This window comes from Gossypium raimondii, chromosome 10 (assembly GCF_025698545.1).
Source record: "Gossypium raimondii isolate GPD5lz chromosome 10, ASM2569854v1, whole genome shotgun sequence".
Lineage (NCBI taxonomy): Eukaryota > Viridiplantae > Streptophyta > Magnoliopsida > Malvales > Malvaceae > Gossypium > Gossypium raimondii.
In genome coordinates, this window is record NC_068574.1 from 2,296,801 (window position 1) to 2,319,293 (window position 22,493).

General features: G+C 29.2%; 3 protein-coding genes across 6 annotated transcripts; all 3 read right to left on the reverse strand.

Annotated features, from left to right (window-relative positions):
* Positions 1–594: 594 nt before the first annotated feature.
* On the reverse strand, positions 595–2,368 carry LOC105778068 (ras-related protein RABA1f). The gene is made up of 2 exons (XM_012601654.2): positions 1,944–2,368; positions 595–1,314 (listed from the first exon to the last, which is right to left on the reverse strand). The coding sequence occupies exons 1-2, from the start codon at positions 2,162–2,164 to the stop codon at positions 882–884; spliced, it is 654 nt and encodes a 217-aa protein (XP_012457108.1). The 5' UTR covers positions 2,165–2,368; the 3' UTR covers positions 595–881.
* A 6,783-nt stretch (positions 2,369–9,151) lies between these two features.
* LOC105778712 (WUSCHEL-related homeobox 9) lies at positions 9,152–11,306 on the reverse strand. Its single transcript, XM_012602464.2, has 4 exons — positions 10,699–11,306; positions 9,972–10,637; positions 9,581–9,827; positions 9,152–9,344 (listed from the first exon to the last, which is right to left on the reverse strand). The coding sequence occupies exons 1-3, from the start codon at positions 10,826–10,828 to the stop codon at positions 9,586–9,588; spliced, it is 1,038 nt and encodes a 345-aa protein (XP_012457918.1). The 5' UTR covers positions 10,829–11,306; the 3' UTR covers positions 9,152–9,344; positions 9,581–9,585.
* A 7,967-nt stretch (positions 11,307–19,273) lies between these two features.
* Positions 19,274–21,073, reverse strand: LOC105778439 (rac-like GTP-binding protein RAC13). 4 transcript variants are annotated; one of them, XM_012602153.2, is made up of 7 exons: positions 20,893–21,073; positions 20,731–20,818; positions 20,530–20,639; positions 20,016–20,079; positions 19,836–19,900; positions 19,667–19,732; positions 19,274–19,558 (listed from the first exon to the last, which is right to left on the reverse strand). In XM_012602153.2, the coding sequence occupies exons 1-7, from the start codon at positions 20,989–20,991 to the stop codon at positions 19,460–19,462; spliced, it is 591 nt and encodes a 196-aa protein (XP_012457607.1). In that variant the 5' UTR covers positions 20,992–21,073; the 3' UTR covers positions 19,274–19,459. The 4 variants fall into 4 exon arrangements, with proteins under 4 accessions (XP_012457607.1, XP_052477794.1, XP_052477796.1 ...); XM_052621834.1 differs by having other exon boundaries at positions 19,655–19,732; XM_052621836.1 differs by having other exon boundaries at positions 19,667–19,728; positions 19,832–19,900.
* Positions 21,074–22,493: the final 1,420 nt, after the last annotated feature.

Sequence of the window (22,493 nt, forward strand, 5' to 3'; positions counted from 1 at the left end):
ATGTGTTTAGTTTATTATTTGTCTCACGCTGCAACGTTTAATCTCACCATCATTGTTGTTTTTATACAAACTGCAAGTAAACGCATTGTCCATCTAAACTCAGTCTTCTTCTATATGTGTTATAGGGCACTCTTCTCATGCATTTAATTTATTTTAAAACCGATGCTGATGGATTTGGGAAACAATTTTAATTGTGGAAGGTAATTGACGTGTTGAGAGGTCCATCAACTCCAGTTGGAAACAGTAAACAAATCCCTCAACAAAATTAAATTAATGAATTCCAGTTCAAATGGGAGTTCATGGATATGCGGAGCTTTATATATAATTCAGCTTCAGCATAATCACTCCTTTTGATATATGATCATGGTTCTTCCGCTCCCCTGTTTGCCTATAACGTGCATGCAGGGGCAAACACATATGCAACTGCGCTTGTGTGCACATACATATGTACGTAATTCCACAGGATATGTTTTCTGTAACCCATATGTTCCATGAATGAAAAGACAAACCATGCAGACAGAAACTGTGGTAATCTGTTTGCGAATAATGATTTAGCTTTACTGTTAAAAAAAAAAAGAATGGTCAAGAGATCAATTTTGTGTAAAATTATGATGATTTTGCACTTAAAAAGGCAATGAACAAAGGAAGGAACCAAAAGCAATCTGTCTGAAAATTAACAAAGAAAAAAAATAACATAAAAACCAGTAACCTTAAAGTCCTAGAATTCAAGCTAAACATGGACAGATTGTGCTTAGCATGTTCCAGAGCACAATGTCAAAAACTTGGTTGATACTTTGTTGATGTTCACGATTTTGTGATGCGAGGCAAAAACTTCTATGCAGATATCAATTAAATATCTCTTTTGACTTTTTTCACCATCCTTAAGCCGAGCAACATCCAGCTCCCTTCACAGCTGATACATCGTCTTTCGATCCTACATTGATCGTCTGGCCTTTAGGCAAAGCCGAGGGATCATCTCCTACATCGAGAGCTTTCTTGCTTACAACACGATAAATCTGAGCCAGCACTTCGGTGAATGCGCTCTCGACGTTCAAAGACTCTAGCGCGGATGTTTCCATGAAAAAGGTGTTCTCTCGTTCGGCAAAAGCTTTAGCATCATCGATGGAGACTGCTCGCAAGTGACGCAGGTCTGCCTTGTTTCCAACTAACATAATCACGATGTTGGCATCGGTGTGACCTCTAAGTTCTTTCAGCCACCTCTCTACGTTTTCAAATGTAACATGACGAGTGACATCATAGACTAGTAAAGCACCAACAGCACCACGGTAGTACGCACTTGTTATCGCACGATATCTTTGACAACAAAAGAGAGTAAACAGAGAAATTAGAACATAATTGGAAAAGGGTGTCCAAAAAGTAAAACCAGACATATCATAGTGCAGGGAATTGTAATAAAAATGGCTTTCATTTCCATCTTTTTTAACATCTTTCTTTGGTAAGCTATGATTAATACATTGAATGCCACTCTACAACCCTTGTAAGTATGGTTTCAACATTAAGAGTAAAAACGGTTACTAGCAAAAAATTCAATTTTCATAACATTGGTGATGAAATTGTAAGTTTTTCTAGTTAAATAACCAAAACAGAAACATGCGAATCATGAAACAAAGAATCAGTGTTCTATCTTTGGTGATAATTAAGTCTTAATTATAATAAACTATGCTTTACAACACAAGGAAAAAACACAAAATAATATATATATAATGAATCATCCGAGCATAATTCAATACAACGTCAAGAATTAATAGGCACAAGAAACATTATATAACAATTCATTTATTGCCTAGGAAATGATTATCATAAACTAAGCAAAAAACAAAAACATGATCCAAATACTCAATTTAAGCAAAAATAATAAAGACCCAGATCAAGATCTGCAGCCCAGAAAATAATGCGAAGGAAAAATTAAAAAAAATTAAAACCTTTCTTGGCCAGCAGTGTCCCAAATCTGAGCTTTAACGACCTTATCATCAACACGAATGCTACGGGTTGCAAACTCAACCCCAATGGTGGACTTAGATTCAAGGCTAAACTCGTTCTTTGTAAATCGAGACAAAAGGTTGGATTTTCCGACACCGGAGTCGCCAATCAGGACAACCTTAAACAAGTAATCATAGTCATCATCTGCTCTGTAAGCTCCCATTCCTCTGTTATGTGAATTTTTTTCCTTTTTGCTTTCTTTTCTTTTCTTCTGGGTTTTCTTCTTCGTTCGTCCGATTGTTGTCTTTGATTGGCGTCAAAAAATATTTAAAATTGTAAATGGAAATTTAAATATATAAAAAAGGCGTTTCTTTTTCGAATGTGTATATATTTTTTTTCTGGGTTTGGATGGGCTGGGTATAAATGAAACAGTGTTAACCTTTTTTTTCACTAGTTTTTGAAGAAAAGTTTGTTGGTTAAAATGTGATAAAAGTCCCACTACTATTTGTACATTTTGAATTTAGTATTTTATTTTTATTTTTAATAATTTAGTCACTCTTTTTCAGATTTAAAATACTAGCCCAAATCGGTTTTTTTTAAATTTGGGTTTATTACAGTGTTATTTTTCTGTTACGTGATTGTCAAATGAGCATTTTCTTTTATTTCAAACTATTATGCCAGCAAATTTAATAGAAGAATTTTAACGATATTGATAATTGGAGATGAATTTTGAAATTCGAAAAGTGGAGAGGATAAATTTTAAATGAAAAAATACAGGGACTTGGGAGCTTATATTAACCAGGTTTGTCTGGTAAAAGGATTAGTAACTTTGTAATACCTAAATTTCATGATTTAGTCCCAAAATTGTATTTTATTTTTCATTTTAGTACCTAAATTTTTTTCCACTTTGGTACTTGAATTATCATTTTTGTCTTTGTTTACCACAAAAGAAAAAAAAGGTTTTCCAATAAGACCCGATGCATGACATTCTCAGTTGACATTGATAATTTTCAAAATAAAATAGAACGAAAATGATAGTTGAAGTATCAAAATGGTCTAAAAAAAAGTTTAAGACTCAAAGTGTGGGAAAACTTGTATAATTCAAGGATCAAAACGTAATATAATCTTATGTGATTGCCAATTTTATTTTTAAGGTTTAATTCCATTAGACGTGGTTAAAATATACTCGAGATTGTAAACTCATTCTGATCTCAAAAAATCCTAATTGAGTTCTTAAAATATCTATAATTTGTATCGATTAGGTCTTTTTATCAATATTGACAATAGTTCGAGCGTTAAATGTTAACTCGATTTTGGTTTAAAGCATATTAAAAACACATTGATGAAATTGTAAGCACTTTAGCAAGAAATGTTTGGATATAATGTGTTAAAAGAATATATCCTTCTAAAATTTAGTGATACTATTTACTTTTTAATCTGTTCATGTCACAATTGTTTGTTTACTTTAATAGATGAGTTTTAAAAATGCTTCATGTCGGATTTAAACTGACATTAAAATCAAATTTGACGACTAGGTCGAAGGAAAGGCCAGATTGATATAATACTGATACTTAGTGAATCCAATTAAAATATTTTGAAATGTATGAACCAGTTTAAAATTTAAGTGATAGTTTGAGGACATTTAGTGAAATTAATCCTTTTTAATCCCAATTTTATTTGTTTTATATTATCTTTTCTTGAGAAAATTGATTTGATTTCCTCTTTAAGCGCGTAAAAATAAAGAAAATTATAAATTAATTTACTTGATCTATATAATTGTTTTTCTTTGAAAATTCGCATAAGTCTAAATTTGAATTTTAGACTTTGTAAAAGTAAATAAATATTGAAAAGTCTTATATAAAAACAAATTCTCATTTTTTTTCTTAATATTGGAAAGTCTTGTTAATTGATTTATATCTAACAACCTAGGGGCATAAATGATGAAAGAGTAAAGAATGGAGAAAATAAAATAAATATCCATCTTTAGTGGCACAATGGCATCAATTATATACTAACTGCAGCCATGATTGCATTAACAGTATACTTACTATTATCCTCTAACTTTTTTAGTTTTTGGTTCTGGGTTTGGGTTTGGGTTTAGGGTTTTGCGTAAAAAATTTATCAAAATTATGTGTCAATGGCATGTAAAAATTTACTGAAATATCATTAAATAATTGAAGAGGGATCATGGATGATGTGGTAGGAAGAGTCCATAAAATAATTTTTCTTGAAATCCATTTTATATTACAAATTAAATGTGAAAATCTGATTTTAACAAATTTGGTGGGCTGAAATCATGATTCTCAATATTGGTGGGCTGAAATCAAAAGTTTGTAGCGTGTAAGTTAAAACATTAAAATTTTCAAAATAATCCAATTTTTAAAATATAATAATAATAATAATAATAATAATAATTATTATTATTATTATTATTATTATAGTTGAAGGCAAATCTATGGCGTATCAATTTGTTACAGCTCCATGACCTGATTTAACTTGAAAACAAAGGGACAATTAGTAGTTGCATTAAACAATTATATTTATATATAGCATCTCTATATTAAACTTCATATATACCTTCAGTTATGATATTTTAATAAATTTGGATTAAAATTTTGAAAAATAATTTGTATTATTATTTTTTAAAAATCTAAATTTAATTGTTCACAATTGCTGATATTTTTCATCAATTTTTACAAAGTTGTTTTCAATTTGGCATGTTTTGGAAACTTGTTAACTTTACGGTCACAGTTTTTTTACTGAAAACAACTTTTGGAAAATGATTTATTGAAATGAATTGATTTTCTGAAAAACTAATGTTTTTAGTGTTTGAATAATCCTACGATAATATTTTTCGTTGTTGTTTCTTAAATTGTCTTTGAAATTATTTTCTAAAAGCTGTTTTAGAAACACAACATAAATATATTTATAATAGAAAATTACAGTAGAATTTCCTTTTGGCCATAAAAAATATTTTATAATAAGATATTTTTATAATAATAAAATACCTAACTAAACTTAATTTAAATTATTATATTTGTTTAAGCATGATTTAAACAAATACTGTATTTATATAATTAAAATATTCATATTTTACGATAAAAATTATTATTAAATATTTATAAATTGTAATATATATATTTATTATTAAAATATGAATACAAATATTTTCAAAAATATATTAAGAATGTTATTTACAATATAATAATATTATTTTTAAATTTTATTATTAAAATAAAATTATAATATTAAACAATTTATTAAAATAATAGATTAGATTATTAAATATAAATAATTAAATATGTATGTTTAATAATATTACACATTATAATATTTTAATTTTAATAATTTTAATATTTAAATATATTTAAAATTAAAATTATAATTTTTTATAAATATAATAATATTAGGTTTGATTCAAGTTAATTTTATATACAAATAAAATTACTCATAAAATAACCAATTTATAGGAAAAATGACTTACGTGTTTTCAAAAGGGAAAGTCAATTTATAGGAAAATGAGCTTATTTTTGTTAACTTATAAGTCATTTTCCATTAACCAATCTGTTTTTAATGAAATAAACACAAGACAATGCAAAAAACATTTTCTGCAAGTTATTTTCCTTGAAACAAATGCACCCTTAATTCTTGCCAAGTGAGTCTTAGCTCAGTTGACATCAATATTATTGTAAGTGCAAGATGACGTGAGTTCAAACACGCCGAAGCAAGATTATCCTCTTATTTAAGAGTTGGGGGAGGGGTTATGGTGATTCTTGGCATTAATATATATATGTGTCTGTGTTCTCTTAATAAATATGGTAAGTTAGCAGATTTTGATGAAATATATTAATGATGCTAATTATTAAAAACGAAGAATATCTAAAAAAATTAAACATTTTAAGGAGATCAAATCTCAAATTTCATCAAATTATAAGGACGCATGACATATTTAACCACATATTCTAATTATTTTGGGAAGAAGGCAATAAAAAATTCCTACCACGAATTCAATTAGAGATTTAAATAATGAATTATTATTTATTAAAGAAATAGTAGAGTTTTTTAGCTCCAAAGTTAAAAGAGACTACCATATGTCACAATTTTTATATATATTTTAAATGTCATTTAAGAACGTTTGTTGGCCTCGTAACTCTATCTGTATAGACAAAAATTTCATGACTTTATTATCAAATCATTATTCATAACTTAATTAATAATATAAAATATGTTAATATCATGAAAGAGTTTTACCCGAGGAAAAGTTTTCATGATTGAAAAATGCAATGTAATCTTTGTGTTGTGAGGCAAGGCATAAAGAAATATTTCATATGTATCGGCTCTCGTTACGTGGTTTTATTTTATTTTAGGTTTAATGACAAATTTGACCACTAATATTTACATATTTTGTCAAAATGGCCTTAATTATATTTTTAAGTTTTTTGGCTATCAACCTTTATTATTATTTTTAATGATTTGATGAAAGTACCGTTAAAAAGTTAACCGGATGATGTGGAATTTCATATTTGAAATAATTTTAATGAATTGTAATTTATTATTTAGATAATTCCATAAAATAATTACATGTGGAAATAATAAAATAAATAAATAAATCATGAAGTTAAAAATAACTCTTAATTTAAAGAAAATAAAAGTAATCATCTAAAAGAGTTTTAAAATGAATGCACACATTCAATATTTTCGATTTAATTTATTAATTATCTTTTGGAAACTTTTTAGTAAACAAAAGTATGCTATCATTTTGAATTATTTTTAGATAATTACGTTAATTTTTTAATTAAGAGTTATTTTTAATTTCATGTATGATTTATTTATTTTATTATTTTCAAATGTAATTATCTTATTAAGTTACATAAGTAATAAATTACATCTTATTAAAAATATTCCACATCATGTCCGTACTTTCATCAAATCTGTTAGAAAAAGCAGTTAAAAAAAAGCTTGATGGCAATGAAAAGGCTAAAAAATACAATTAGGGTCATTTTGACAAAATATGTAAACATTAGGGGCTAACTTTATCATTAAGCCTTTATTTTAACATGATTAAGGTATCAATAATTAACTACTTTTTATAATTCATGAATATTAATTAATTTAAAATTTGTAAATATAGTTTCAGAGTTGAAAGATGAGTTTTATCGCGAGAATCTAACTGCACTCAACATGATTCATTAGGTGGTTCTTTTATAGTGGTTGGAGATTGGAGAGCCTGAGAACCAGAGGCTGCCTGCTTGCATAGCAATAGCATAGCAGCAGCCTACCGATCTTTGTTTCTTTTGTTCGCACATTTCAGTATAAACTTGGCATCATCCCCCCAGTGTACGTGCTCAAAACACACACCACAACTATCCAATCAAACCTACTGTTTACACACCTAATCCCACATGTACACAATATACATATAAAAAACTTGACCACTCCCATCACGCCACGTGTCCAGTTCGTGACAGATATCCCATCTCTCAACCTCTCCCCCTTGGAAGACTATAGGGATGTATGGAAGGGGTTACATTGAACGGCCATTGCTCGTTTCTCCATTCAATCTGGAATCTATAAGAATAGCCATGATTATGGTGGGTGACGGTCCATGCAAAAGAAGCACAGTGATATTAGCGAAATGTGACGTATAGTGGCTAGCTAGAAAAGCAGACGAAGTTATTTCTTGACATATCGTATCCTAGATATATTCAGGCAAGGCTGATATATATGGCTTTGTCAAATCGGAAGAGTGTGGGGTGAGGGCTATGGCTATGAGGTTGTCTTTGAGGGGGGTTAATTAAACACTGTTCTCACCAGAGTGCACGTCAAATACAAATATATTTCTTTTTTTTTTCTCAACAGATAGAAATATATTTCACTCCCTCTTTGGACCACTCAGTACATATTATCATTGCTACCCTTCTTGTTCGCTGTTGCCTGTCGCCATACCATAAACAACAGGAAAGGTTTATAGACCCACCCACCCTTTCTGGGGGTCAGTGTTTTAGGGTTTCAACAAAATTGTTTATAAGTGTCTTTAAAGTTATATCATTTCCTTAAAAATGTATTATGCATTTCCAATTTATGATAAAATCTTTTTTTCGTTAACGAGTTTAACAATTAATCTTTATGTCCATTAAGGAGATAAACACTGATCATAAATTTTAATACTACTCATATATACTTAAGATGAGAATCGAACTCTCAATGACCGAAAATTTTATTTTTAATTAGTGCATATAAAAGAGCAGTTGAGCCACCAAGTGTAAACTCCTTGCAAAAGTATCAATACGATGTAGTTTCAATATAGAACTTTCGAAGGGTTTAGAGTTCACATTGTAAATAATGTAAACCTCCCTTATAAATTATTAAAACTTGATGGTTGTAACGAATTTAATAAGTTTATTTTATGTCGATTAATCCTAATTTGGTTGGTATTGGTGTTGTTGTCAGTATAGGAAGACGTGGGTTCAAGCAGGCTAAAACACATTTATCCTTTTATTTAAAGGTTGGGATGAATTATGGGTAATTTTAAATATTGTATCAACTTAAAAACTTTTAAATATTTTCACAATTAAAATTAAATTTAAAAAAATTGCATCAACAAGATAATTGCACATCATTAAAAATAAAAGTAAATGATTTTTTAAAAAATTGAATGATGTATTATCATTTGTTAACGATAAATAAAATTATACATTATTTAAATCAAATATTAATTATAAGAATTTAACTTAGATTAGACATACACATCATATTTTTTTAGAGTGCATGAATAATATAATATATCAAGAAACATTAAATTAACTCCTATTATTATTTTTAAATTTAAAATTAATATATTTTTAAAAATTTTAAAATCTTAAACCCTAATCTTAATCTAACCATTTCCTAAAATCATAAATATTAAAATTTTAAATTATAACCACCATACCATAAATCTAGTTGAACAAAATAAAATCCAAAAACCTTGGGTTACTATTATTATTTATTAATTTTATTTAATGTTCTTGACATTAAATTTATTTAATTAATCAACACTAATTAGGTTAAAATGTTATTAAAGAAAAAATTAATCTAGTGGTAGAAAATGTACAGAATAGTATTGTATATAGCAAATGATGATCACAGCCTTATTAAAGGTAAAAAGAAGCCATATATTACATATAAAACTTGCATACATATTACCTTAATTAACGAGAAATTAAATAGATTGTGCCACAAAGTTGTCATACTATTCCAAATACATATATATCCATAATAATATAGAGAGAGATAGCCTTAAGGACAATAGCTTATAAAGCTATAAATTTCAACCTTGAGAAAAACAAGCAAAGAACGAGAAGTAAAAAGGACAGTGTCAGCCAATGTCTCTGTATGTCATCCATTTCCACATATTTCTAAACCTGCAATTCAAAATCAAAATAAATAAATAGAACACACTGATCGACAAAAACTTAATTGATAAGCAAAAGGCTCCTCAGTGTTTACACTAGAAGAGGCCCCTTCATCAATCATCAACTTTGAATACCAAGCTGTCATGCACAGTCTATACTATATATATATATATATTTGATAATAACAGTATACAAAATTTAAGGGTTTTTTTTCTTGAATTTTGATTTTTCAAAGTTTTCGTCACCTTGGTTATACGGAAAAGGGGGTTGATGAACGAAGCAGGTAGTAAACTCCACCATGTTGAAGGGATTGAAGGGTTATCCCCCACTCGTTGGTGAGAACAGGTTGACCAGCAGAGTTAATCAATATTGCATCATCACCAAAAGCTTCTCGCACGTTGAATGGTCCCACCGCCACCTCAAAGGCTACATCATCGATGAACACCGTCGATGATCTGGCTACACCTCCTGGTTCCACTGCACCCGATTCACCTGCCGACCGAGGGAATCACTCCCATAATCAAAGCATAAAGCCATGCACACGTCCATTTACAGACAATGATCACAAAAATCCCGGTGTACCCCTCGTGTGCATAGATTTCCCCATGAAATAACAAAGACAATAAAAGAAATTACCATGAATGTGGTGATTGTGAGATGGAACAGTAATTGTAGTAGGAGCAGCCATAGTGTAACTAAGTTGCAGCTGCATCATCATATTTTCTTCATGTTCTTTCCTCGAAGCACCATGGTTCAATATCTCACTCAACAATAGACTCGTACAGGGTCCAACCGGTTGTTGTTCAGGAACTTGAATCCCGTCGGAAAACCCGAACCCTTGCGTGAATCCAGTAGCCTGTTGTTGCACTGGAAAGAAAAAGGGTTCGTTCAACAACTCGTTTTGAGGTTGCTGCTGATGGTGAAAGTAGGTCTGGTTCACCGATCCACTTGGAGAGTTAGAAACATCGATGGCATGCGCTGAAGAACTCAAAGAGAGAGTGCTCTTGTTAATAGCTCCTTCGGATGAGGACGATGAAGAGGATGATGTTGTTTGTTGCTTAGTGTTTTGCAGCTGGTTACGAACCTTGGGTTTGCTTCTTGATTTCCTGTTTTGAAACCAGTAAAACACATTGGCATCACCTACTTGACCATACTCTTGCAACTGAGCTCTAATCTTCCTTATCTCATCCCTCGGTGGATTAACCATCCCGGAGTTGAAAATAGCTTCCAGTATACGAATCTGTTCAGGTTTTGGATTCCATCTTGGTTTAGGCTCAGGTGTACGTTCTTCACAACCTGCAACTGTACACAACTATGTAATAAATAACCGCTCAACCAATATATTGTAATAAACTTATTTTACCTGAGGTGAAAGAGGATCTATGGCAAGAACTTGACATAAGAGAAGAGTTGATATCATGTTGCCATTGATGGTTTGTATTGCAAGGTTTGGATTTGAACATACTAGGCCAGTGCCTGTTTGATGAAGCCATGATGATGATGATGAAGTTGGCACTGATTTCTTTATAGCCTCACCTCCTCATCTACTACTACTACTACCCCTGTGATAATTTTTTTTCTCAAATAAAAAAATAGTCATTCCCATCTCCCAAAAAATAATAATATAAACTATATAACAGGCAAAACCCACAAAGGGAATCCCCTGCTAAAAGGTAAACAAGAAAGGAAATGGAAATAAATGAAAAAGGTGAAGATTGAAAGTGCTATATCTCCCATACCCTTTCCTTACAATTTTAACATTAAAACTGAAATACTTGTTTTCTACTCAAAGTAAGAGCAAATTCCCCCGGACTAGAAGCAAAGGAAGCATGGTTTAATTAGTATCTTCATCAGAAAGGTGACAGAGAAAAGCTCTTAATGCAATAAAAACAAGTGAAGTCAGTAAGAGTTTTGTGACTTCAAAGAGTGGACAGAGAAAAAAAAATGGGTTTTTTTTTTTGTTTTGGTGATAAGGTTGTCTCTTATGTATAGATTTATAGAGGGATTTTCATTTGCTATTAAATCGGTTTTTGATTGCAGTGCATTAATGGAAGTGTTGGATTACTGTTGTAAGGAGTAAATAAGGGGTGCTGTGGTGGTGGTGGGATTTTGATATACTTTAATTGCAAATTCATAAGTTCATTTAGGGCAAAGTAAGGGGGTGTGTGGTTTGGAGATTTGGAGTTGGATTGACTCGAGGGGTTTGTATATTTATTGTTTATTCACATGGATTTTCATTTTTTTTGGGGTCAAAATTAATCTTCAAATATTGAATTAAATTGAGTTGTTCCAAAATTCTAGTGTAAAAACAGGGGGAAAACATTAATTATGCAAACCAAAGGGATCATGTTGCGTCTGCAGGCACGTAGGGTATTGTTTGCGGCCTTCAATTGTTGGTAAGCTGGTGAAGGTCGTCAACTATGCTCTACTTCTATAATATTATATAGTATCATTAACTATTATCTTCGTTAAAGTGATGGGGTAGGTTTTTGTTAATTGTATTTAATTATTTCGTGCGTTTAAATTTAAATACATATTCTATAAATAATTTTAATCTCACCGGTATAATATCCGATTTCCCTCACCGAGTCAGGAACCAACAGCTTACTTTTTTCATATATTAAGGCATTAAAACTATATTACATAAATAAATAAAAAAGTAGAGTTTGGATTAAAAGTCTGGTCTTCATGGATATAGAAGATTACGTAGTATAGAAATGCAAAAGATGTAGGGGTTCCAAACTCTGACAAAAGGATCCATATGGGACCAATGCTCTGTTTAGTTTATAATGAGCCATTTTCTTCCTCTCTGTTTGGGTGAGACACACAAGAAAAAGATTTCGGAAAAGTGGGGACCCAACACCATCCCCATCCCTTCAAAACTATTTTAGGTTGTCTCTAGTCGGAGGAGGAAAAAAAAGTAGACCACTTTTGCCTTTGAAAATTTGTACCTGTTAGGATTTGAAGGCACTTACGGATTACTCGTCAAATGAGATTGTTGAAAAAAGTAAAAGAATTAATCGATCATTTCTATTAAAAATTGATTTAGTTGACAAAATAACTAGACAGTAATACAGAACATATCACATAAATTATTTTTTTATTTAACCTACAAAAACTAATTTATTTATGTTTTAAATAAATAGAACAAAATACGTTGTATAACCATTTCTGATTACTCTATTTTCACCTCTACCCTTTCCTCCTTTCCCACCCTTTATAGATTAGGTTTCTTTGTAGCCAATTATGCAATTCTTTTATTATTGTTTTATGTATTTAATGCACTTATTTTCTGTTTTTGTGACACTTTTCCTTTCTGCTCTTCTAATATTTTTCTTCTCCTACCAATTTGTCTATCACAGATTTTGTAATGAATTAACTCCCTCATTTATTTATTGATTCGATATATTACCCGTGTATTAATTTATATGCCTATATTTGTTAAATATTTTAATAGAATAAATATAAATAATATTTTTTTAGTAATTTCTTTTTTGAGACAATATTTAAAATTACTCAAAATTCCTCTCACCCCATAAATAAGAGGATAATACGTTTCAACGTACTTAAACTCACGTCCTTACATATTGATAATAATACTTATATTAATTAAATTAAGGCTCGATCGACTAAAAAATTGAAATAAAAGGCACATCATTACAATAAATGGTGTTGGTAAAATATTTTAAAGTAAAAACAATGGAAGGCAAAGCAAAAGGCAAGAAAATGAAAAATGGGTGTAGTGGCTAGAAATGCGGTCACTTAATGCAAACGTGATTGCAGTAAATACTCGACAATGCCTAAATGCTTAAATTGCATAAATTTTGGTGCACATGCAAACCACACAAACCATCCTTTTTATATTTTTTTTACATATTCTATTATTGTTGGGGAAAAAAGAGAGGAAAATAATCAGACTCACGGTTTTATAAATAAATTTTGGTTTTATTATAGATTATTGTGTAGTTATTATTTTAGAAAAAATGCTTGTATTTAATGCATTAGTTTTATCGAGATAAATGATACAATAAATCATATATACATATTCTTTTTCTAAAATATTATCGTGTTTTTCGTATTATAATTTTAATGAAATGTGTTTGATGTGAAAGTTATTTGATATTTGAGAATATTTGAGTATATATCGAAAAGTATTGATTAAGAGCAACTCAAAATTCCAAACATAAAATAAAACAATAATAAAATCCTAAGCAAAAATAAAAGAAAAATAATTATGTCTTGTTATACGAAATTTTCATATTAATTATTAAGAAAATCACTTCCTATTATTTTTGGAAAAGTAATTCGTAATGTAATGTTATATTTTAAACGAAATAAATTATATTTAGTGACATTAAGCTAAGAGATTGTTCGCACGTCTCAATTAATTAAATTTATTAGGAACGAAAAGTTTCATCATATCAAACGTTTTTTAATTTTAATGTCGAAGAGTCAAACTCATTGAATTAATATTTCTGTTTAAGTGGATTGATTTAAGACTTAATGATAAATTTGGCCACTAATGTTTGTATATTTTGTCAAAATAGTCTTAATTGTATATTTGACTTTCGATATTTTTTTAAACTACTTTCTTTAACAAATTTAATGAATAAATTTAATGATTCAATTTTTCATTCTTTTTTTCAAAAGGTTCTTATAAGATTAAAAAGGTCCGTTGAGCGCCTCATGGATATGTCATAATAGATCCGAACACTTGCCTCGAATCAACTTCCAGATCATAATTGCTCTAGTGAATAACTAAAGAAAAAAAATAGATATAGATAGATGAGAGATAGAAGAGAAAAAAACTAATTATAAGTGTCTCTCATAGGTTCACTAATTATTGGCCACTCTTTGTATGTGTTGTCCAAAAAGAGGAGGACTCAATGATTATTCGTTTGCTGGAACCAGAAGTAAAACATTTGGTAGATAGGAATCCCGTAAAAACTTCTTTCAAAGAATGGGCTAGGTTGGGCCATTTCTCAAGAACAATAGCTAACGGACCTGATACTACCACTTGGATCTAGAACCTATATGTCAATGCTCACGATTTCGATAGCCATACCAATGATTTGGAGGAGATCTCTCGCAAAATATTTAGTGCCCATTTTGGCCAACTCTCCATCATCTTTCTTTGGCTGAGCGACATGTATTTCCACGGTGCTCGTCATATATTTGTTTACTGAGGGGTTATTCTACTAAGTTAATTTTTTTAGATAATTATGTTGATTTTCTTTAAATTAAGAGTTATTTTTTTAATCTCATGGATGGTTTATTTATTTTATTACTTTTCACATGTAATTATCTTATATGGTTATTCAAGTAATAAATTATATCTCATTAAAATATTCCAAATATTAAAATTTTACATCATCCCTTAACTTTTTTAATTGTAATTTCATTAAATCATTAGAAAAAATAGTTTGAAGAAAAAATTAATAAAAAAACTCAAAAATACAATTAGAACCATTTTAACAAACATGCAAACATTAATGATCAAATTTATAACTAAACCTTAATTTAATGATGCTTATCTACATCACAAAAAATCGTGGGTTGATTTAATGGTAATTAACTATGGCAAAAAAAAAGGAGGAGGAAAGTAATGTTACTGCTTGGAATATTAATTGGCCTACTACGTATGGAGGGTGTGATTAATTTAATAAGAAAACATCTTAATTTAATTTAAAAAAAACTAAAATTAAAATAATTTAAAACAATTAAATTTATATAATAAATATACTTATTAAAGTTTCATAAATTAAAAATTATTTTAATTCAAATAATAAAAGTAAAAAAGTTTACATGAATACCTTTTTATTGATTTATAAAAAATAAAAAATAAAAAAATCATATAACTTATTTTGTAATCAAGATAATTTTTAACTTCGTTATGACTCGATTAATGAGTCATATCAACACAATAAAAAATTATAAATAGTATTTGCATTATAAAAATATGTTTAATTCATTTCCTCTTAAAAAAATCACATCGAAACTCATAAAATGAGTGTAATATACACTAATTAAATTTTAAATTCAAATTTATCAAGTGCCATCTTGGATTAATCAATTTACAAACCCCATGTTGTTGTTGTTGTTTTACTTGATCCTATACAAGAATGTACAAAAATATTCCTAGCTGGTACCGAAATTGGTAAGAATAGACATGGAATATTTGAAGTATAATATGACGTTGTTAGAGGAAATGTTTTTTACTTAAAAAATTATATTAGTGCTTAACATATATTCTTAGCTGACTAGGGAATCTTTCTATTTGTCACACTAAAGGGAACACTGCAAGTAGATTTCAAAAACAAACCAAAAAAAAAAAATCATTTTAAACTGTAATTAAGTTAACGTAACAACGAGCCTTGGGTCTATTGATAAGGTTGAAGGTTGAGTTTTTAGTAGATCCAAATTAAGTACATGGAATTGGAATTTGGATGAAATATAATGAAATAGAGTCACTTTGAGGTTTCTTATGAAATGAGACATGGAATGTGACCACTACAAAGAAGTTCTGAGGGTTACAAAGGAAATTTCAAGTTTATAGGAATTGAATTCTATGAGATTTAATCCTCCCGTTGTTCCTCAGTAGCTTAGCGGTGGAGTGGTCGACTGTTAACTGACTGGTCGTAGGTTCGAATCCTACTTGAGGAGATTTGATTCATTCCGAATTAAAGAATTAAGAATATCAGAGTGAAAGGACTCGCTTTAACCATTAAGAGCAGGTAACTTACATTTCTAATTTACATTTATTAATAACATTATAATGGACTAAATCATATTAGTTTAAAATAAAGAAATTAAACATCGACTCTCGACATAGTTAAGGGACTGAAATTAGAATTAAACACAAGATCAAATATGTCAATCATATAAAATTGGACACACCCAATGTTGTGCACGTGGCATGGGCATGCAATGTTCTTTTTTAATATAACAAGTTAATAATATTTAAAAGCATTCAAACACATATTACAATAATTACTAAAAATTATTAAAATTCAGTCCTTGACAAATTGCTTGGAATTGATCACATTCAAAGTAGGAATCCTAGGGAAAACGAATTTGTGGTAAGAAATAAAGTCAATAGCAATGGCCTTTAAGATGTATGACTTTGATTAGTCATCTAACTCGACAATCAATAAGTTTGGTTGAGATAATTAGTTGGAAAACATTTAATTTAATATAGGGTCAAACATTATTGGATTTCGAGAAGATGATATTAATAATATTCCACACTTCTAAAAGTTTAAACTATGCTAACATGTATACACCGGTCTATATTATACTTCTTCATGGATCGATCAAAGGTTCGTTCGAAAAGTAAGAGGAAATAAGCAAAAATATAAGTCTGAAAAATAGGTCTGGGCAAAAAATAATGCCTGTTTAGAAAATAGGCCAAGCATTAAGTAAAGTTTTTTTGACCTAGTCCGAATTTGCAAAAAAGAAAGCTACTATTTTATTGTTATTTCACTGTTATGTTGCTACTATTTTGTTGTTGTTGTTTTGATACTATATGACTATTATTTTATTTTTAATTTTGCTACTATTTTGGAGACATTTACTTGTTAAATTGCAACTGTCTTAGTGTTATTTAAGTATAAATAATTTTTTTATTTTCAATTTATTGGGAAATATTTATTTTAATGTTTTTAGTGTTTTCGATGTATTATATTTTTAAGAATATTTTATATGAAAAAATAAAATAACTTTTTTAAATATGGGTCGAGCCGGATCGAGCATGAATTTTAGCATTTTTATCCGAATCGAGCTTAAAAAAAATTTAGGCCTAATTTTTGGATCGAGCCCGAACCTATCAATCAGACTTAGAATTTTGTTAAAGCTCAACCTGACCTATGAACAACTCTAGTGCATACATAAAGTTGATTTTTTTATTATAAAATTACACATACAATATGACCTCCTTCTCCTCCTTATTATTATTTTTATAAATGTGTTTTTCTTTTTATTATTATTATTTTGTTATTATTTAATGTATGTGATAGAGGTGCTCATGGGCCGGGCGGCCTGGACTGGCCCGACAGCCCGCCCTAAATATGGGAGGGTTCGGGTAAAAATATAGGCCTGAAATATTGTTTTGGGCAAAAAAATGAGGCCCGTTTAGAAAACGGGCCAAGCCTCGGGCACCACTTTTTTGGCCCAGGCCCGGCCCAAATATAATAAATATATATTTTTTATTTTTAAAATACTTTTTTTTATTTTTTTTATTTTTAAAATAAATTTTTGGTGTTTATTAAAAAAATGGGCCGGGCCAAGCTCGGGCTTAGGAATTTTTTCGGGCTGGGCCTGGACAAAATTTTAGGCCCATATTTTGGGTCGGGTCGGGCCCGGGCCTAGGACGCGGGCCAAAATTCTTTTTCTGGGCCCAGCCCGGCCCATGAGCACCTCTAGTATGTGATATCTTTATTTTAAATTTATTGAGTAATAAATTTTTATTTGTAAAATTTATTTGATGAGTGTTTGATAGGAATAAATCTTAAAATTATACATGAAATTTTATTTAATGTGCAAATTGATACGTAAAATTTGATTTAGTGTAATTATACTGAATGAAATTTAATCATGATTTAAATCTATACATGAAACTTTTATTTTAATTTAATCATGCACATTCAAAGAAATAAATACATCGATTGGTTTTATATTGGATAAATATAATTATTTGTGTATATAATATGTAAACTTTGAATGATGTTTTATCGATAATTATGTTAGTAATTTGCAAAACGAATTAAATTTAAATTTCATGTATAAAATTGTGCATTAGACCAAAGTTTTTGTATAATTTTGAAATTTATCTTGTGTTTTATATAATTGATAAATATTGGCATAATGACTTTTTTGCCCTCCAACTTTACAAAAAAGATCATTTTAGCCCTCCATTTAATTTTTCGCCTCATTTAACCTTTGAACTTGCATTTATTGTCAAATCACTGTTAAATGATGGAAGAGTTAATGTTTGTTAACTTTGCTGACGTGAAATACATATGGATTGCCACGTGTATCTCACATCAATAATTAAATAATTTTTAAAATTTAAAAATTATAAAAAAATCGTTATGCCATAAATATTTTATATTTAAAATTTATTTAATTTCATTTAGTTGGTATCTATAAGTAATTTTATATATTAAAATTTTTTAAAAAATATTGATAAATACAAAATGATATATATATATATATATACCAATTTCAATAAATAAATAAATAACAGTACATGTATGTGATACCGACTCAAGTTTTTGGATGGTTGGAGAGACATTGGGGCAGGTTTGGCGGATCTCATACTCTTTAACCTTAATGTAACTCGAATTGCTTGGTCATTCAGCAAAGAAGAATGGGATATTAATTAAGCTCAATATGATGTCATTTTCATTGAGCGTCAAATTAGACCCGTGAGGTTTTACTCCTCTACATTCCAAAATTCATTCAAATTTGAAAGTGTAGGATCATTTAAAATATGAACCGAGCTTGAGCTTAAACATTCAAGGTTTAAGTCTAGTTTAATTTGACCTATTTTTAAGTTTATAATATATTATAATGTTATTTTTATATATTATGTAATTTAGAATACATTAAAAAGTAAATCTATACTAAATATATAATACTAGTCTAATGTAAACATTAACATCAAAATAAGATTAGGACTATTAAGGATTTTTGTAATAGTTTTACGAAAATTTGAGAAATTAATTAATTTATTTTAATTTGTCAAAATTTTATCTAAAATTGAGAAATTATAATAATATTATTAAATCTTTTCGTTAAATTATTGAAAACAATCATTCAACAATTTATAAATAATAAATTAGTAAAAATCAGCTGCTAGTAAAATAGAAGAATGGAATTTATAATTAAAAATTGTAATGACATTTGTAGGGAACATTATCCATAGAATTAAAATGAACTTATACTGCGAAAATTGAAATCGATTCATTGATCGATAGGTTGATATGACAGTTTGGGTTTTCTTAGAGATCCTTCATAGTTTCACATGGAACATATGTAAACAAAAAACAAACTATATACCAGATACAGTGTTTATGTGCAACAGCTTTTGTTAACTGTTTTTGACTGTCATAATGATCCAATATTCAAAGGAAAGCACATGTTCTCCTTTTGCAAGGCTTTCTCTTTGGTTTTGGTGGCCTCAAAGCTACTTTTATTGCAGCATCGAAAACAGCTTTCACATTCTGCAAAAAGAAAAACCAGAACAAAGGAAAGTTATTGGTTTTTTTTTTTTTTTTACACTTCTTGTCTGTTTTACTGTTTATGTTTAGGTACTGTACATGTTCGGGTACCTGTTGGGTTTTGGAGCTGCATTCTATATACGTAACTGCTCCTATCATCTTTTTTAGTTCTTCTCCCTGTTTACCAAGTTTCCATTGAACCAAAAGGATGAACTTTAGAACAGTTTTGAAGTGCATTTATGTTGTTAAATAACCATGTAATGTTTTCTTAAAAACTTGCCTGAGATGTTGATATTGGTGTTGCTCCAGGGTGATCAATGAGGAACTGCTTGTCATCTCGCAAATCTGCAATTCAATTCGAGACAAAATGTAAAAAAAACAAGATGTTTATGTGCAATAAAAGTCTGGGTTCTTTCTGAAGCTTGGGGGCAGTGTCAACTATGATGGACAATTAGGTTACCTAGTTTGGTTCCAACAAGCACAACTGGTACATTACGAGCATAATGTCTTAGCTCTGGGATCCACTGTCAGCCATGAACGAGAGTGTTGTATGTCAAATTCAAGTAACTTGGGAGGAAAATAGCATATAGATTGTAGAAGTACCATACACGACTTGTATCAGACTACATTTTAATTTATTTATTAAAAAAATTGACAAATTAGTCCATATTCTTTAGATTAAAGAACAAACTAGCCATTCCTTTTAAAAATTTTATCTATTTTTTTTGTTAAAAACTGGTGCAGTTGAAGAAATAACTAGATGATCTACGTGAATCTTATATTGACATACAATGACTAGTTTTTAACAACAAAAATGAATGGAATTTTTAACAAAATATTCGGTTTACTATTTGATCTAACATATAGAGACTAATTTACCTATTTTTTAGTCTAAGAGGCAAAATACAATCTGAGTGCTTCATGTTACCTATATAGATTGTAAGGTATGGCAGCAAAAAAAAAAAAAAGAAGACCTTTTTGTAGATGTTTCCATAACTGGCCTTGCTTATAAGAGAAAAGGCCAACAAAAACACATCAGCTCCTCTATAACTCAGTGGCCTTAGCCTATTATAATCTTCTTGCCCTGAAAAATTTTACACGAATCAACTCAGTACATTGATTTGAATGGTCAGTATAATAAGGCTAGTACAATTTTGCAGGCACATGAAACTTACCGGCAGTGTCCCATAGGCCAAGGTTCACTGTGCTGCCATCCACCACCACATTGGCACTAAAGTTATCAAATACTGTTGGAACATAATCCTATAAAAACAAAAACCCATTGTAAATATCACCATAATTCACCATAAATTATATTCAATGAACCCCATCATTACCGTTGGGAAAGTATTGCTAGTATATGAAATGAGCATACAAGTTTTCCCCACAGCTCCATCACCGACCGTGACACACTTGATAAATCTTGCAGTGCTCATTGTTTTTTGTTTGCTGAGGACTTATCTTGATTCTGTGATTATAAAGGACTTATGATAGAACCATATGAAGAAAATTGGGGGGTGGGGGGGTGGGAGGATGAAAAGAAAAGGGAAGTTGAGGGCCGGGTTTTAACAACTTGGTGCAAACCCATCAACCAACTTTATCTGTTGAGGCCTCGATATGGAATGATTGCAGGTTAGCTTTACTTTTCTTTAAGTGCAAGGACATGGCTAGAAATAGGTGGCAATTAAAGTGCGTTTGGTGCTGGGTGTTAGTTGGGTTTAAGTATTGAGGAAGGGAGGCAGGGGGGGTATTGATAGGATTAATGATGATTATTTTGATAATTATGGCTTAACTAGACAAAAAAAAAAAAAACCCATGATGGAATTAATGACAAAGAAAAAATGTATTCAAATTTTAACTGTGTATATGAGTGACACCATAATTAACTTTTGGTGTTTCTATGCTTTTTTTAATTTTGTTACTCTCACAATATTAAATTATAAGTAAAATATGATAAAAGTATCATGGAAGTTATTGTATTAGGATTCAAATTACATTTTACTTATGTCCTTAGAAAATGAGTAAATGAATCCCTATATGTTAGATCAAATAATAAGTTGACCCTTTCTATTTAAAAATTGTATTAATTTCTATTATTAAAAATTAGCGTGATTGATAGAATAGCCAGATAGTTATATGTAGTGTGCAACATGAACCTCATTCTGATGTAAAGGGACCAGTTTTTAACAATAGAATAGGATAAAATCCAGTTTGTTATTTGATCTAATGTAACGTGACTAATTTATCTATTATTTAAGTAGATGCGACAAAATACAATACGACTGTTGGTATAAGGACCTTCATTGTATTTTTACAATAAAATTGTAAATTATTTGTAAATAAAATTTCATTCAATCCTTTATTATTTATTTTAATTATTTTATTTAAATATTTTATATAAAAATATTAAAAGAAGAAAACATCAACTTCATTATGTATAATATAAATATGAACTTACTCTCAAATTTCCTTCCATTTTCTTTTTGAAACTTCAAAACCAAGAAGTTAATAAAATTAATGGTTAGTGATTATGTTTACGACATATATACTCATCTTTACAATAAACTGACCTTATTAATTATACATTTAACCTATGATATCTTAAAGTAGAATGATTCTAAAATAGTTATATTTATATCCTATATTTAAATATATTTTTTAATGAATATTTAAATAATTACTTGTATATATGCTTGTAAATGTGTACAAAATTTTTATGTTAAAATATGAACTAAAAATTTGGTGACAAATAAAATTAGAGATAAAATAATAATATGCTTGTAAGTTATTTAAACACAATTTTATTATAAAATTTGAATATATATATATATATATATATATATATATATATAACCAAACTTTACTAAAGTTTAGTGACTTATCAAGAGTGAAGATCACACCATATCTCGTTTATGTCGACTTATCATCATACAGACTC